At 48.0% G+C, this 17929-nt stretch overlaps 1 protein-coding gene across 7 annotated transcripts in view; it reads right to left on the bottom strand.

Moving 5' to 3' along the window:
* The window catches only part of PCBP3 (poly(rC) binding protein 3), a 215770-nt gene that overhangs the window by 13029 nt on the left and 184812 nt on the right, over positions 1-17929 (bottom strand). For 4 of the 7 annotated variants that reach the window (XM_054579258.1, XM_054579232.1, XM_054579249.1 and 1 more), the window contains 6 exons: positions 17031-17063; positions 16556-16672; positions 15424-15555; positions 14523-14651; positions 10980-11123; positions 7349-7390 (listed from right to left, as the gene is read on the bottom strand). In XM_054579258.1, the coding sequence (XP_054435233.1) occupies positions 7349-7390; positions 10980-11123; positions 14523-14651; positions 15424-15555; positions 16556-16672; positions 17031-17063 (597 nt within the window). The remainder of the gene's footprint in view (positions 1-7348; positions 7391-10979; positions 11124-14522; positions 14652-15423; positions 15556-16555; positions 16673-17030; positions 17064-17929) is intronic. The other 3 variants (XM_054579216.1, XM_054579224.1, XM_054579267.1) reach the window with 1 other exon arrangement.

The raw sequence follows: 17929 nt of genomic DNA, 5'->3' as shown, positions 1-17929 counted from the left end.
GGAAGCGCCAGACCAGCACCATGGTGCCTAGATCTAAATGCCTTTGGTGAGGGGGCTGACAGGCAGTCGTCAGTTGACATCTCTCGTCTTGGCTCTGCCCTTAATTAGTCAAGCACTTCACCTCTTTGGGACTCAAATTCTACATTTTTTTAAAGGAGGGAGCAAAGTGCTAAGGGTAATTCCCGCTTTTTGAGATATTTCTGCCATTAAAAGAAACAAAACAGATTTGCAGTTCTCACCAGTGGCTATAAATCACAAGGAGGGGAGAGAGGTAGGGAAAAGAGGAGGTATATCATATTATAGCTATTTCTCTGTGGCTTGTTGTTTCCACTTAATATTGTGTCAGGATATAAAACCATAGACAAATGCCAAGCACAGGCAATTACTAAAATTTAAGTATCCATAAATAATTCAATGAGTTATCACAAAATGTACCATGCAACTACCTCTCATGGCAATAAATATATCACCAAGGAGGCTGGATATGCATTCAGGTCTCTTTTCTGTAAAATGGTTGCTTGTGTCTTTTACCCATTTCTTATATTGGGTTGGTTTTTGGTGATTCACAAGAACTCCTTATATATATTTCAGATATTAATCCTATTTCAGTTATATCTGCTGAAAAGAGCATTTCCTCACCCTCCTTATGCTGTCTTTAGAGAAACAGAATTCAAAAATTTATTGTAGTAATTAATTAATTAATATTTTGTGGTTTATGTTGTAAGAAGTCCTTTCCTGACCTGTGTGCAGAACAATATTCTACTGTATTTTCTTCTGAAAGTCCTATGTTTTTCTTGATACATAAGGAGTTCTTTTGTTGTTGTTTATGTTGTAAAAATCCATTTTTCCATGTGGATGACCTGCCATCCTGGCATCTCTGTCACGAACCAGGCTCCCTCACCCATGTGGGTCAGATCAGGGCTCTCTGTTTGGATCCACTTGCCTACGGTCTCTCTTTGCACCCAAACCACACTGCCTCAGTTAGGGTCTCCCTACACTACCTATTGGAAGTCTTCCCTACTGTAGGTCTTCCTATCACTAGGATGAATCTCCGTATCATATATTCTCTTTATGAATATATTGGTGATTCTTAGCCTTTGCTCTTTCATATGAAAACTTAAAACAGCCAGTCAAGATTTTGATTACCATTGTATTATTGCATTTTGTAGCTCAATTTTGGAAGAATTAACATAATTAAGATAGCGTTTCTATCCACAGACATGCTATGTCTCTCCATTATTTTGGTCTTTTGGTCTTCTTTAACTTTTAATAGAGATAAGTATTTTTAAAAGCCATTTTTTAATTATTGATTTCAACTTGACTGCTTTGTGATCTGATTCCAATTTGTAAGAAATGGTGAATCTTCTTTATGGTCAGAATGCCATCAAATTTTGCAAATGTTTTCATGAATTCTTCAGCTATGTTGGGTGTAGTGTTCAATATATGTTAATTATATCAGTCTCACTGACTGTACTATTAACATCTTCTTTATTCTTGTCTACTTGACCTTTATTGAAAGAGAGGTATATTAAGGTTCTACTACAATGACTACCAAATTCTCTTTCTGGTTTGTTATTTTTTTTTCTTTCTATATGTTGAAGCTATGTTTTAGGTGCATATAACTTTTGAATTGTTCTATCTTCTAGTGAACTGAACCTTTGATCAATTTGTAATGACTAGACAATGAATTTGCCTTAAAGTCTGTTTTTTCCCCCACTGCTAATATTTGTAAATTGGGTTTCTTTTGGTATTTTCCTAGAATTGTTTTTGCTATTCTTTCCACTTCTCCAGGTTGTTATTCTTTAGATGTGTCTCCTAAAAAAAAAAAAAGAAAAAAAAAGCTAGACTTTAAATAAGTCTGACAGCCTTTGATTTTACTGAAAAATCTTTCACATTGATCACAACTACCCATAGATATAGATTAATTCCTGCCATATTTTTTTTTGCACTCCTAATTCACCTGATTTTCTAGGGCTCTTTTCTTTTTCTTCATTCATTTTATTCTTTTGTAATAATAATTTTTCCCCTCACCCACTTTCCTTTTTGTACATTTATGGAGTTTATATAATTGAAGTCTTTTCTATTGGTGGTTACTAGGTAACTGTTATTAACATGCATATTTAAAGCTTAAATTCAATATCTGTACCTTCTTCCTGATGATACAGTGATTTACAGGATGTTTTAATTCCCCTCAACCCATTCTAGTCTTATGTACACTATTTCTCTCCACTTAGTTCTGTTATATCTATCCTACAAATTAGACAGTATTGATATTGATTTTATGCAGTGTGTTTTCATTTGCCCAAATATTTAAATTTTAGTGTAGTAGAAATCATCCATATTTTCTTTATGGTTTGTGCTTGTGTTAATGAAAGAAACAGTAAGTGTCTTTGCTCACACTCCCACATTCCTTCCTGCCTTTCTAGCCTTCCTTCTGAGATCATTTCTCTTCTTCAGAAGGGCATTCATGAAAAGTCTGTTGGTCACAGCTGTTTCTCTGAAAATGTCTATATTTAAGTCCTTGGAAGATGCTCTTGAGATAGAATTTTAGGAAGACAATAACTTGCTTTTATTATGCCACCATCTTCTGGCTCCCACTGTTGCTGGTGAGAAGTCAACTCATTCTCTCATTGTTGTTCTTTGTAATATTCTTTTTTGTCTCTGACTAATTACAAGATTTATTTTTGGTCTTTGATGCTGTGTGGTTTTGCTTTGATTTGTCTAAGGTAGATATCTTTTTGTTTATCTTGTTTGGGATTTGTTGGGATTCCTGAACGCACAGATCAGTTCCTTTCAGCTCTGAAAATTTCTTACTGCTTATCTCTTAGAATGTCCCTTTGTCCATTCTGTTTTCTGTTCCTGAGGCTCCAACTGAAGTATATGTTCTTCCTTCTTGTCTTTGTTATCGGTGTTTCTCAGATTTTTTGCATGCTAACAAGTCACCCAGGAGTCTTGATTCTGAGAAGGAGCAGGCTGGGAGGAATTGCCTGCCCAGAACCCTGCTATTGAGCGGCTCAGTAGGAGAGGGTGCTGAACTATTTGTTTAACCCTAGGGAAGGGGGACACAAAAAGGAAGATTTAGCTCAAACCAACAACAGTGGTAGTTAACTTGGACCCCCCTGTTTTGTGGAGTGGCTGCAATAGCCCTGATTTGACAGTAGGTAGGCCATAGGCACCTCTCTCCCAGTTGGAGCTACTCAATCTGGAAAAAACAGAGACTGACATGTGGCCATCAGCTGATGGCCATGGAGTGCAGTGGACAGTAGTGCTCATTACTCTTCCCATGTGTTCACTATGAAATCTGAGGAGCAGCCTCAGTACCACCTCCTCACAGGACTCTAGAGACGCTGAAGAAGAGGGAGGGGAAACACACATTCACTCTTCATGTGTCTACAGTGCAGCCCAATAGCCCCTGGGAATGTAACCATGCATGCTTCCACTGATTCCTTTATTTCTCTTATTACTCATGTGTTGCTTATTTCACAATAAATAGCTACCTATTCCTCATCTCTACAGTTTCCCCACTATTTTCTCTCTAAGGGACAAGCTTCCTGAAAGATACTTTGCCCATATTACTCCCAGTTACTTAACATCCTCTGCTGAAATCAAGTGGTGTGGGGAGTAAGCTCATTCCTTCATTCACTGGCTCTTCACTTGAAACTTCCTCTTCCTGGCATGTGCAATTGGATGATGGTCCTGACAGCTGCTCCACATTGTTAGTGTACAGCTCAGGTAAGAAAGCAGAGGTGGCCAGTGCTTTGTCACCTCTAACATGTTGGTTTTGTTGTTGCTTGCATTCAGTACCCTCTTTAAATGAGGAGATATTAAGTCCAGGAATGACGTGGAAACTGAAAACTAAAAATAAAGATTGCACAGGAGGGTACACTTGAGGTTGACTAATTTCTTTCAGGAGAAAACTATTTCTTCCTGGTGTGATCACACTAAAGTGGCAGAAATACTGGTTGAGAGAAAGAACGGAGCAGTCTCTTCACTGTCAGTCCAGGCTTTGCAGCTCTCCACATCTGCTCCCATATCTGGAGTCCTCCCTGCCTGATGCCAGGGGCAGGACACACAGAAAGGAGTGAGCTGCTTCTGAGACTGATGGGTAGCTGTCATAGCACTCCAGTGGTCAGCAGTTGTGAATCCTCCCACTACTCAGCAGTCCCTGCGCCTCTCTAGAATGTACGAGAGTGATAAGCTTCCAGAAGGATTTGGGTAAAAGGATGCGAGAACGTGGAGGGAAATTGGCAGCAAGGTGAGTGGGAGATGTTGACAATTCTTAAAGGTGAATCAGAAAGCCTTCTTGAAAACTGAGCACAGAAAAAAAAATGTGTAATTTAGTTCTAGCTAAAAAAATACTCAAATAAGATCTAAGAAAAGTATTCTCTCTAAGACATGTCTGATTCAGGTAAGATATTAAGATCCTAAAAGATGTCTATGGTGTGTCAGCCACTGTGGTTGAAATGTTTAAATTGGGCATTCACTTATGTTATAAAATAAACATAACATAGTATTTAACATAGTTAGTATTTCCTGTAATTATTATATTTGGGTTCTAAGAAATGAAGCTTTTAAAATTACTACTGAATACTAAGCTCAGATAAAAACTGCCTTCCTGGCCATTATCACCTATGTCACCAAATAGTCATTTTATTTGTTTTGGATTTATAAATAATGTGATTTATAAATAATTGTCCAAGTCTCCAACCCTCTGTGCCTGAAAGAAAAGCAGTTATGAGAGCTCCTCCTAGTCGGGTCCAACAGCCACTCCCAAGATGCTGGTCTAAAGAGCAGAACATCCAGCACTGAAAGCCGTTTCATAACAAGTAGCCACCTATTCCATACCTCTACCAAACTCAAAGAGGCAGCTATAGAATAGTACTTATGTTAGTTTAACTAATCTGAAAAAGACTATCCAACTACCCACTTTGAAGAGAAACTGAGAAAATCAGAATTTCACATGAAAGAGCAAAACAACCATTGATATAAAAATCAACCAAACCAATCACAGGCGCCTGTACCCAGCACTGGACATTTCAGATCAGAAACACTTCTCTGTCAACTAAGAGCCTGAGCCAGGAGACAGTGGTTGTGAGACCACAGGCCATCCTTCATCAGTGGGCTTGTGGGTCTGAGCATCAACCTTGTGGCCCTTCACTAAGGACCAGACCACTGTGGAGTTCCCCAGCTGCAAAAAGGTCAAAGAGCCAGGTCTTTGGCGTGCTACTGCACACACACACATTTCTAAGGGCCCAAGACTGCCATGCCCCAGGTTAAATGAAGGCTATGCCATCCTAGAAACCAGGCCTCTTGGCTCCATTCTAATCTCCCATCCCCACCACTACAGGCATTCCATTAGAGGCTGTGGAACCTGCCCATTGCCAAGTGTCACTGACCCGACCTGGTCCCACATGTACCCTTCACCTTGTGCAGGACTCCTGCATGTGGGCTTGAGCCAGCCCTCCCTCAGGCTCTAACATCTGCCTCCCTCAGTCCCATGAGCTGCGGGTTAAGACAAGGCAGGATAGGCATCACTCATCTGGAGTCAGAAAGGTTCCTGGGTTCCGGAACAGCTCCTGCCAGCTGTTGGGACCTCACAGCTCCCCTGCTCTAAATTTCATGGGCAATGCCACTGACCTCCTGGGAGTACGAGACAACAACTTTTTATTTAAAGCTGCTGATGGTTCTTTTGAGAAGGCTGAGGAGGTTCACACCCTTACCTTCCACCCACCATTGAAATCTGATTAAAATAAATTCATAGAAGGGTGAAGAGTATCCCAAATAACTGAGAATGGGGTATGTGGGAAAGTCATTGGCTGGGCCAGGTATCAGCACGTGTCCTCAAAAAGGAGGCTGACGTGGCCGTGGATGGCTTCAGCAGTGGGCTTGGGTAAGCGGGTGTAGGGACTGGGGTGAACTGGGGGCAGAACTGGGCGTCACCCTACCAACTGCCTGATGTCAGAGAGCTATGCCCCCTGCCCAGCTTCTATTTAACAAGTGGAGCCCTAATAGCACATTCTGGGCAGAAGGAAGATGGCTTCCCAGTGGCGACAGGCAGATGTGATCATCACTGATTTAGTTACATCATTCTCATTTCAGGGCAAAAACCAGAAACCATTAAAATTGGTCATGGAGGTATGACGGGTAGGGAGAGATTTCTTTTCACCATGTTCTCTGCCATTTGATTCCTATGTTTGCTGATTAATAAGGTTTTCTTTTTTAAAGAGGAAAAACCATCAGCATTTCTTTTTTAGTCAATAGAACATTTCCTTCAGTGATCATGAACTGATCTCTGTATTTCCAATACATGTACTTACTTAGTATGAGTTACTTCTTAAAAACCCTCCCCTCCCCTGCCATTACATTGTACTCAGCCACCCTCCCTTCACCAGATCAATTCAGAGTGCAAGAGTTGACAGAAGACCTGAACGCAGGCTTGCCTGTCTGGCAGCACCTCCCTGTCATGAACAGAGCTAGAGGACTTGAAGCTCAGCAAACGTGCAGGACGGTATAGAGAAGAAAAAGGTTTCTTAAAATTGGCTGCAGGTTTGCTCCACCTGTCGAAAGTAGCAAAACCGACTGCCCGCCTTGGCCTTTTCTCTTTTTCTTGTTTCTCCTGTACCTTCCTCCCCAGCCCCATTTTTCCTGGCACCAGCTGGCGTCACCATCTTTACCTGCTATATCTGAACTCCAGGGAGAAAGCCCTACAGGTCTCCATTGCTGCCCCATATCATGGCCTGAGAACTGCATGTGGTCCCCTTGGCCCCCACGCCACAGGAATCCAAGGTGCTTCTCCCTGAAGTGCTCTTGGGACATCTTTGTCCTCCAGCACTGATGTTACTAACTCTAGAATGAAATCAAGACATGTGCCCTTTGATCTTCATATACACGTGAACCCTGTTTCAACTAGGGCTTTGCAATGGAAGAGTAGAGCTTCCCTGGATGTTCAAATACCCTTTCTGACACATCTCAGACCTGTTTAACAGCATTCCACCTCACTTCTTTGGTGCTTGTAAGACACTATCCCTGCTTGGGGGCGGGGAGGGCTGGGCGCCAGGGATAAGGCAGTCCCGCAGGCATCACCCACCCGAGGCCCCATGTGCAGAGGAAAGCCCCTGCTGCAGCAACAATCAAAACAATTTGACATCAGGCCAAGTCCTACACATGAGTAGAGTTAGTGCTAAGAGGTTAAAGGTTATTTAAGGTCATATGGATACGACAGAGGTCAGGGACATTGAGAGAACGGTATTAATATTATTGTGTAATATTAATATTGTAGCAGTTCACAGCAACATGCGGGTAGTAAATGGTCACAAGAGGAGAGAATGGAAACAAAGTGAAAACTCACATCTGGGTGTGGGATGGCGTACTGTCCCTGGATCGTGTAGGCCTAGAGAGAGAAACATTGTCAGCTAGGGAAGCAGCAGCCTTCCCCTGCAGAACAGGCCTTCTCCTGGGTGGGACTTTCATGTGAAGATGTCCCAAGCCCTCTGGTTACAGCTGTCCCCTCCCAAAGCACATCTCTACCTGCCTCAACCATGTAGGACAAGGGGAGTGACCTGGAGTCAAGCCTCACCACCGCCCCTTGCTGGTTGGAGCCACAAACACACACATGAGCCAGTAACTTGCACCCCACTTTCTAGAGGTTTGCAAAAGGGAAATGACTCACCCCTGAATGCTTCTGACTCCCACATCCCCCGTTTCTTAAAAGAAAATACCTAAAAGAAACCTTTAAAAGGTGACCCAAAACCAATTTTGCAAAAGCCAGGTTAAGTAATAAATGCACCCCAATTAGTCACAAGATTGATGAGTTCATATTCCAGCCTCGGAGAATGGTGTGGCTGTTCTGACTTGGGAGGCAGCACACTCCTGGCACAGCTCCCAGGGGGGCCAGAGTAGGTACTGAGACCTCATTTGGTTTCAGGACAGTGACAGGGACCAGCCACAGTGAGTGTGGGGCCCTGTAGCCCCTCCCACTGGTCCCTACACAAACCCCACTGACAAACGTGGGGCCCCGCCCACCCCACCTGCCTCAACAGTTCATTGGCTAAGATACTTCCAGAAACTTATGGCCAAAAGACAAACCACACAGAGTCAAGGGAGAGTAAAGACCAAAGACTTGCCATCAGGCCTCGGTAACATGGAATGTCCACACCAGTCCCAGGCCAGCCACACTCGAGCCTGCAGGCGCAGGATGGCTGAGGTGTGGAGGGACATGGCTTCTAGCACCTGGCCATGTAGGGCCCCCATGGCATGTCCTCAGTTCACACCTGATGTCCACCCACGCAGGTTCCTGTGAGTCTGAGGGAAATCTCAGGCCCGTCCATGAGTCACTTCCATGGACCTCAAACCGAGGGTGGTTTCCAAGGTTCTGCCAAATGGCAGGTTTTGCATCTGCCGAGTTTTCATCACAGAGCCCAGGCTGGGAGTTAAAGACCAGCCAGCCACTGCTCAGGAACCAGGAAGGAGAGGCCCTAGTTTGGCACTTCATAGGAAGTAAAGGAAGGAATCTTATCAGAGAGAACAAGTGTCCTGGGGAAACAGCAGTGGGGTGCTGCCTGTGCTTGTGCTATGAGTCCACAGAAGCTGCATCCACACCTCACCTTCAGGGATTTTGGAGGTACCACCAAGTGTGCTCCAATGATCGCCACACATACACTGACCCAAGACACACAGGGACACACCCTGCCCCCGTAGAGCCAGGCAGGGACAGGCCAGGCTTGCAGCAGCACAGCCCTGCATATCTGAGTGGAGCTGCACAGGCATCCCGACAGGGTAGGCCTTTATCCTGACATCCTAAGTTTCTGGCTCACTAGCCCTTAGCTTAGGTGGCTGTGGTCTTTAGTTCTGTTTAAACTGTGGGCACAGCTGACCATCCCCTCTGAACAGAGGTAGAGTAGAGGGAGACTGACAGATAAAAGGCTCTGTCGAAATGAAACCTGTATCGTATGTTTGTGACCAGCTGGAGAAGTGGGGTGCCTGCCAGACAAGCTATGCCTGCCCCCTGCCTCTGAGATCTCCAGGGGCATATCACAACCACAGGCAGGTCACTTGCAGGGAGAGGTATCTGCTCATGGATAAGTCAGGGTGAGATTCTCTGGCCACACATCTCTAAAGTCCAGGTTCAAAATGGATCCAGAGGAGCAGTGTGGGGTCCGATTTTGGAGGGGTCCCCTTGTTATGTTAAGCCTCATTTATACCCCCACTTCTGAGTCTGTACAGTGGCTCCTCTGCTTGGTTACCTGCAATGCAGTGGTGACTCTTATGTGACTTTGTGCCCCCACAGATGACCAGGACTAGCCATCATTTGGCCCCAGACTGTCCCAAAGGCACAGGCACTGGGTTAAGATGCTGACAGCCTGGCAATAGCCTTGGGACAGATGCCTATAATGGCAGTGACTGAGAAGTGGGCCTGCTGCCCTGCCTTACTGATAGGGAGATGAAATGGATGGCAGGGTGCTGACCACAGCCCACTCCAGCTAGGGCTTTCTGGGTTTCTATTTGTGTTAATACTAATGTGCCTCCCTTTTGAATAAAGTTTCACACTTCGCTGAGTAGTATGGTCATGACTTTGTTCCTGCCGTAGGGTCAAGACCACACAGGTAATAGCTAACCTGCTAGCTAACCACAGCTGTGGGGGAAAAGGAAACAGACTTCTGAACAGGCCCACTGTGACCCCCGCCCCTCACCACCCCGCTCTCTAAGGTTGGTAAGAAGAGGGGAACAGGTCCCCAGGTCCTGGCCTCTGGGCCTCCCTTTCCTATCCACTGCTGTTGTAGGAAGGTAGGAGGAGGAGGAGCATGAAGCCTCCTTGCAAAGGTCAGGGATGTTGGGAGACTTAGTGTGAGTCGGGCTGGGGGGAGAGAGATGCCCCAAATACGGAAGTCTGTGGGCCTGTCACATTTGTATGGGAAAGCCGGGGGAACCACGGGGGAGCCATTGTATCTATCCCTCAAGTAGTACTAAAGATGTAGAAGCACAGGCCCCATCTTTCACCTAACATGTGAATCAATCTGGAAGATAAGATTCCTCTATGTAGTAAAGAAAAAAATGGAGAAATTTGTTATTTGTCTCCTTCCTTTCTTTTTTAAAGATCAAGTAAAATGTCATGGCCGTTCTCTCCTGACCTGGATCCCATCTGGTAAGTCTCTGTCTTAACTCTCCCTTGAACGAGGACATACATCACTGCTGACTGGACACAGAGCTCCTCCAGGCACCACTTGCCAGGGGTTTTCAAAATCCATCCATCTGCTGTGGCTGAGACCCTGAAGTGGGCGGGACAAACCAAGCTACTGCTCAGATGCCTCTGAGCACAGCTCCTTCTCCTCAGCTCTCTCTAGGCCCTACTAAATTAACTGCTGGCCTTGCATAAAATTTCTGTGACCCCTGGCCTTCCAGGCCCCTTCCTGGTAGGGGAGCAAGGAAGGAAGAGGCTCCAGCCAGAACAATAGTTGTGTAAAGTGAACATTTCTTGCCTGCTGTGACCAGGAAGGATCTCCTCCGGCTGGGCATTTTTCCCTTCCTCAGAAGCACAACTCTTCCCTCATGGGCTCCTAGGAACCCAATGGTGGTAAGTTGGGAACGTGTGTTTCAGGGGAAAATGGGACTCTAGCTCTTATAGTTCTTGCTGTTTCAACTGCTAGTCATAAAAATCACGTGCAATAATCCTGGCCCTCCTATCAGAGGTTCTTAAAAACACTTGAGAAATAGATTTGAGCAGGGGCAGCCCAGGCAGAACTGGTGTGAGCATGGGTCCAGGGTCCTCCTGTGATAGGCCAAGAAGAAAATGTTTCTGGGCCCCAGACTCCAAAGGGTGCCCACCCTGGACACAGCCTAGCACAGCCTTTCTCTTGCAGCAGCTCACGTTCACCCCACCGCCCACCCCCAGTGCCTGGCAGTAGGCCGGGAGAGCTCTGTGTCCAGTGCTGAAGGGGCGGGAGACGTGCACGTGAGAAGGGAGAAAACCTGAGTGCACTAACGGGCAGCGGCGGGGGCTGCAGTAAAAGGCTGAGGTTGGCAGTGGAGGCCGCGAGCGGGTCGGCTCTTACCTGACCACCTGCAAAAATGACAGGGGTGGAGGCGGGCTTTGGGCGGTAGGGAATGGTGGCACCTTTCGGTGGGGACTAGGAAAAGGGACAGGAGAGGGAGAGAGAACGTTAGACAGCCTCACAGCGTGACAGTCTTGAGGGTGGGGAAGCCTCCTTCCTGCGCCCGCCCACGTTTGTACCCCCACCTGCCCCAACCTCCTGGGCCAGCAGTGCCGGAGGGGTTGGGGGACGCCCCAGGGTGGGAGGGCGCCTGCCTGAAACTATGCCCTCACCACCCCAGTTTCTTCCAGGGGTCGTTTCCCTCTTCCTCTTAACCACTGTCTTAATTGCCGCACATGGTACCAGTCACCCCAGCACGGCGGTGGAGAGTGTGGGTTTGAGAATGGGATATAAATGGGGTATAAAGGAAAGATGCGCCCTGTCTTTGCCTGCAGGACCTTGCGTGCTGTACAGATGGCCAGACAGCTGCCTCAGGCCTGGGCGCTCTTGCTCCACACGTGTGTTAGCCTGAGGTTGTCCTGAGAGAAACTCTCCCTTTCTCTTGGGTCCTCTGGAAGAAGCTGGGCTGTGCGTAGCTCCACTGTGGGCACTTCAGGCCCTGTGTCCCAAAGGCTTTCCTTGGCCTGTGGTGATGTCCAGTTGGCATAATCACAGCAAAGTTAGAAGCACCCAATTTCACTAATTAAAAAAGGAGGCTTTTTTAAAAATAAAAAGCTTAGAGTCCAAATTAAATATTCCACAGTCATGATGAGCTTTGCTATAATTTCCTTTGATTATTTTCTGTCCAAAAGTATAAGATTCTTATCTTCTGGTGAAAGATATTTTCAAGTACCAGAAGCCTGCCAGATTCTGATAGTGTCAACCTAAGTCCTGGGTCAGAGGCAATCAGGCCCTCCTTGTCCCTCTGGTGGGTAGTCTTCCCTTGTTGCAGAGGCCATGGGCCAGGCCTGGTGATCCAGTCAGGAGTGTCCGAGTCAGTGGCACCACCAGCCAGAGGCAGAGGGAGGGGGCCAGTAAAGCCTGTCCTATTGGCAGTTCTGGAAGCTCAGCCCACAATCTGGCCAGTTGGGTGTGACATCAGAGTGCCCCCACTCAAGACACAGCAATGTGGGGACAGCAGAGTGGGTAGCAGCTTCAACTCTGCAGCCCAGGCCACATCATGAGACCCTGAGCAGATTGTGAAATGTTGACAATGCTGGGTGACCTTGGCTATGCTGTTCAACATTGGCCATGTTGTGTGACCCTGGTTGTGCTGTGAGACCTTTCCATAAAGCAGAAGAGGTGCCAAGAGGGCCTGTGGGCTGCCTCCGGCTGGCATCTTGGGTTCAGTACTTCTGCAGTTTTGACTGAATGCCTCTAGAAACGTCTTTCTGCAAACCGGAGTTCACTATGGTTTCAGACTGGACTCAGGGCTTACTGTGGAAGAACCATGACTAAATCACGAGTGAACAAGTGATTGTTTTCACGCTTCAAGCAGAGGGCTTAGTCTGGATGCTGCCCTGTCCCTGAGCCGGGCGTCGTGTTCCTGCACCGTCAGACTCAGCCCATCACCCCTGCTCCATGGTGCCCTCTATCTCCATCAATGGCAGCATCAGCAATCCCCACACTGTGAGCTCTGCCAGGCCATCTTGCTAAGGCTGGTTTGGGATTTGTGATTCCCAGCAATTTTTGATGAAGAAGAGGCCCTCTGAGCACAGCCTCCTGTCTGGCTCCTCCTTGGGGCAGGTGCAGCTGTGTGTGTGTTTACCCAGGGCCCCACCCAACTTGCCCACACTGAGGGGCAACCCTCTCAGTGGTAATTTCAAGGGTGTGAGGCCCACCCCATAGCCCTGCCTGAAAGTCCTCTTGTCTTCTGTTCTATTTCCAGTTACTCTTCACTTAGAAATGGACCCAACTGTTTCTAGGTGTGATGAATCTTCCTCCCTAGGTGGGACAGCTGTTCCTGACCTTCAAGAGCTTTGTGACACCAACAAGAACAAGGCTTTGCCTCAGTCCAATGCTTTTCATTCATTTTAGCCACGTGTATTTCACCATTCACCAACGACATAAGCCTCCTGTCATCAGGAAGGAGACAGGGCAATTCCTGCCATGGCCTGGGGGGCACCAGAGCCCCACAGTCAATGAGGGTCAAGCCTGCTTTTGGGGGCTGTCTGACCATGACAATGGCACAGGCAACACCACCTGGAACGAGTTTTGAGGAGACCACAAGTTCTGTTCTGACCCTTGACTGGGGACATGGGCAGCTGTGTCAACACTGGAACAGTTATATCCCTCTGCCCCTCTGAGGTGCCCACTGCTGCTTAAGAGATGGGCACCTGCGAGCATTCAGAGTCCTGGGCCTATTGCCACTGCCCATGTGGGTACTGAAGAGAACTCGGGCCAGCACCAATTGTCGCCACAACCAGTGGTTGAGGAAACTTCACAAACAACATTTAGAAAAATAGTTTTTACTTTACAAAATATACTTCAGGAAAATAAAAACTATACAATTTTTTTTTTAAGAGTTGGACATGGGTTTTAATACCAAGCCAAGTACAAAAGAGCAATAAGCCCACTGCTGCCCAGCAGAGCATCAGTTCCCTTGGGAGATGGCTGTGGTGGTCACTCAAGCAGATCCCCAGGTCCAGGGACCATAGCACAGGGCGGAGGAGGGGCCAGTTTGCCTGGCGACCAGCACAGTTGCTGGAACTTTTCATTTGAGCCAGGATGACTTCATGGTAGCCTAAAGACAGGTAACTACTGATTACTTCAATGACTCTTGTTGCATTTTGGGTATCTGTTGAAATTTAAATATCAGGGTTTTTCTCCCAAAAATTTCTAAAGAGGCTTTGTCTTGCTCAGCTGTACCTTCTTTGCTTCTCCTTTGGCTTTTAATCCTTTTATTTACTTCTCTGTCTTTACAACTTGGGCATTTTTGTGATCATTTCCTAAGTTCTGTCCTTTGTACCTTGGTAAGACTCGGATGCCTTCAGCTGGCCCAGTGCAAGGAGTCTTGCCCACAGCAAGCAGCCTTTCCACCTGCAGTCCGTCTCCAGTGCAGATCCGTCTCCAGAACAGACCTGTCTTCACTGCAGACCTCTTGCACTGTGTTTAAGGCCCAATCCTTTACTAAAGGCCCCTCATATCACGACTAATAACTTGTCACCTCAGTTCCAGAACAAAAGGAAGGAGCACATGCCTCCCTATAATGTTCTTTCCACTGATAGCCCAGTGAAGATGATGGACCACCACCTACAGGTGGCAGGCACCAACGCTGCCCCTCCGTGGTGGCTGGGATGGCTTCTACTCAGGTCTCCTTGGGCCTGGATCAGTGACCTGGGTCACATTTCTGACACCTGGCCCCTACATGGCCCTGACTTCGTGAATCCTTGGGTCCCCAAAGCACCAAAGCCTTTGCTGTCACCAACACTAAGAACCCACAGCCAGCTTGGAGTGAGGACAGGCCAGCCACAAGCATAGATGCAGAGACTATACCTCCAGCATGACCACACAGATCTGCTTGACACACTGGATGATAGCGTCGGGAGTTCCTGAGATGGTCACTGCCCGCTCTGTGGAGTTGGGCAGCATGTCCCCGGCCACCTGGACCTGGGCACCTGTGGACTGGAGAAACCAGATGTTGGAAGGTGCACGGCAGAGAGAAGAGGGGACAGTGAGTGCTGAAGCAGCACTTCCTGGATTCTCTTGAGGGTCTGCCTAGGGTACAGTGCACTGGAAGCCACCCCATTACCCCCATGTTGCTCCCTCTATGGGCAACCGGGCCTCCCCCTGTGTTCCCTTGGGGAGCCCCTGTGGGCAGACTTCATCTGTCTCAGCCCACCACAGATGAGCACAGAGCTGGCGCAGGATGAGCAATGCTGCCTATGAAGTGCTTTAATTGGTGGACAGGCATTCTCAGGAGATGAAGACAGAAAGGGAGTCACTTTTTTCAAATATGTGGAATTTTATATCCTCTGTGGAGTTTTAGGTCACAGAGAAAGATGGATCCACAGGGAAATAGGCCTAAACTTTGTGGCTTATTCCATTGAAGGAATGAAGATGGGGTGGCCACCCTCATTCTGGAAGGGAAGGATCAGTCTTTCCATGAAATGAATGAACATGTGACTATAGTCTACAGCTCCTGCCAACTCCATCCCAGCTGGGACGGCTCCTTCCAGGAAACAGGGGACAAAGACCAGAGGCCCATGTATGGGATCTCTGTGCCTCAGAGCCACGTGACAGGGACAGGGTGGATTTTAGCAGCGAGCATCCACCCTGTCCCAGGAGGCCCCTTCCCATCCCCAGTCCGGACACATGCAGTGCCTGTCACCTCTGCACATGCCTCCTTACCCACCCAGTGGCTCAGCACCCACTAGGATGGGAAGGGTCCTGTTACCTCCCTGATCTCCTTGATCTTGGAGCCTCCTTTGCCAATCAGGGAACCGCACTGGCTGGCAGGGACCACCAATCTCAGCGTCACTGGGGGCTTGCTGGTGGCAGGGCTGTTGCTCATGGAGTTGATGATGTCCTGAGGATGGAGGAAAGTGTGTGTGTTGGCTGAGAGCCTGTGTGTGAATACTGGGAGTGCGGATGCAAGGCTCTCTCCAAGCCCTTGATGAGCTGGAGGGCAGAGGACACTGGCTGAAGAGACCAGCAGTGAGAAACCTTCCCTGAGAAGCTCCCTTCCATGGGGAAGAAGACCCAGTGTGAAGATGAGTGCACGCCTAGATGGAGGAGCACGCACCCTGGAAAATGGCAGAGTGTGCAGAGAGAGGACACAGAAGCCAGGCTGGGCAAGTTACAGCAGTTTGAAGACCAAGTCAGACTCAGAAGGACAAGGAGAGAGTGGTGGGAGGGGACAGAAGGGGACCCACAGAGACATGTGTCAGAGCAGCCATGGTGCTGCTATGGAGAGGGTAGGGTGCAGATCGGAGGGACCCTGGACTTAAGAGCCTGACATTTGTCCTTAGGGCCTGGCAGAGCACAGGGGGTTTGGCCAGAGAGGGTAACATTTTTAACAGAAAAATGTACTCTCCAGCTTGATCATCCTCGAATAAAAACACTCAATATATCTCTAAATTATTTTTGGCAATTTCAAAAATTTTTAAACACATAAAAACCTTAAGATGTGACTCACAGACACAACTGCACAGGCTTTCATGACTCCACAGGGGATTCACTCCTTCATCTGTGTCCCTTTACCTGTCCACATCTAAGCCAAACTACACTACCTGGGGTGGGGCCAACTGCTATAGAAAGGGCTGAGGGCCAGACATTCTGGCCAGGGCCCAAGGTCATATCGGTGAGGTGGACGTGCACAACCATGGACCTGACAAGGAAGACACTGGCCCACTACCAGGTAGACCGGAGCAGGGAGAGTCCTGGGAGGCAGAGGAGGGTATAGGAGCTGAGAGAGGTTGTCCTGAGTGGGCTGGACCATGACCTTGTCCAGATGTAGGGGAAGAGGTGCCTGAGAACCAGCTGGAACCAGTCCTGTCCAACGCTTGTCTCAAGTGGGTGAATCTTACCTCCTCAAACTTGTAGGCGATCATGGCAAAGGCCTTGAAGATGGCGTCAGTTGGGCCTGTGATGGTCACGATTCTTTCTGGGCAGTTTCCCTCTGAGATGTTGATCCGGGCACCACTCTAGAAGGGAGGTGAGCAACCCCCAGAAACTGGATTAAAGCTGCAGGGCTGGTAACAGGGTGGCTTCTCCCCCAACAACTGATACAAACATATCCAATTGGTCTTTGATAGGCTAAGCTTGGCACTAATCAGTAAATTTCTCTCCAGTACTGCCTTCTACTATGAAATTTTAATTAGAGAAAGGACCCAAGTGACCAGTAAGGATACACCATACCCATGGCAGCTCCCATGGGAACCACTGGCGTCTGTGTGTGGGGGAGAGGCCTCTATGTTCCTGTGTGCCTCTCACCTAGTGCAGTGACTGCAGTGGCCCTCCTGCCCATCAAAGACAGTATATAGCCCATGCACGCAAACTCACCTCTTCACGCATCTTTTTCACAGTTTCTCCTTTCTGCAATAAAGATTTAGACAAGAAGAAGGGTCACTTGGGGGTCCATTATAGGCAAACAGAGGGTTTGGTGCAGGGATGTGAGGTATTGGGAGCCCCTCGAACCCCAGGGTGCCCTGGGTGAGTGGGCAGCAGCTCCTCAGAAGGTAGGGCTCCTACTAGGTACTTTCCAGAGCCTGACACACTCCATGACTCACTGAGACCTCAGCACACCTGACAAGTGAGCCCACAGAGGAAGAAACCCAGGTGCTTACTCAGGGGCATGCCGCTATGAGGGTGGAAGGGCTGGGACCCGGGCATCTGATTGGGTACCACACTTGGCCGGGGCACCTGCTGCATGGAGTAGAGACAGGAATACACCTAGGTCACAGTCTTAAACACAGGTCCCCATCTTCATCACAGGCAATCCAGGACCAGGCTCACAGGGGGAAGGGGGACAGGGGACTCCCTTAAGCATATATGGAAAGAGCTGAACTTTGAGCACTGGAGGTATCCCCACTGCACAGGGACCACCTGGGATACCAGAGACCCTGAGGTGGTCAAAATGGACCAGCGGGAGGGCAGCACATCCCCCTGACCTCTCCCACAGGCATGAGCTCCAAATAGGCTCTGAATTTTCCCCATGGGAATGTTTCAACTATTTTGGAATGGAAATGCAGAGACTCGCTCCCACTCATAGAGGTAGGTGACTGCTCTGAGAAATGGAAGTAAAGGAGTTCTTACTGGGCTGTCACACCCAGGAGGAAAGTCTGGCTACCAGGGCAATGGGAGGTGGGAGGGACTGCTGTGTGACCAGCTGCGAGCCAGTGAACAGGATGCTCTCAGACCAGCTCCACAGTGGTTTAGCTTGAGAAGTAGGAGACTTGGGA

This window comes from Pteronotus mesoamericanus, unplaced genomic scaffold (genome assembly GCF_021234165.1).
Source record: "Pteronotus mesoamericanus isolate MK-2021 breed Mesoamerican mustached bat unplaced genomic scaffold, CSHL_Meso_final contig_116, whole genome shotgun sequence".
NCBI classification, from domain to species: Eukaryota; Metazoa; Chordata; class Mammalia; order Chiroptera; family Mormoopidae; genus Pteronotus; species Pteronotus mesoamericanus.
The sequence above is the reverse complement of the archived record's forward strand: the minus strand, read 5'-3'. Positions and strand labels throughout refer to the sequence as shown.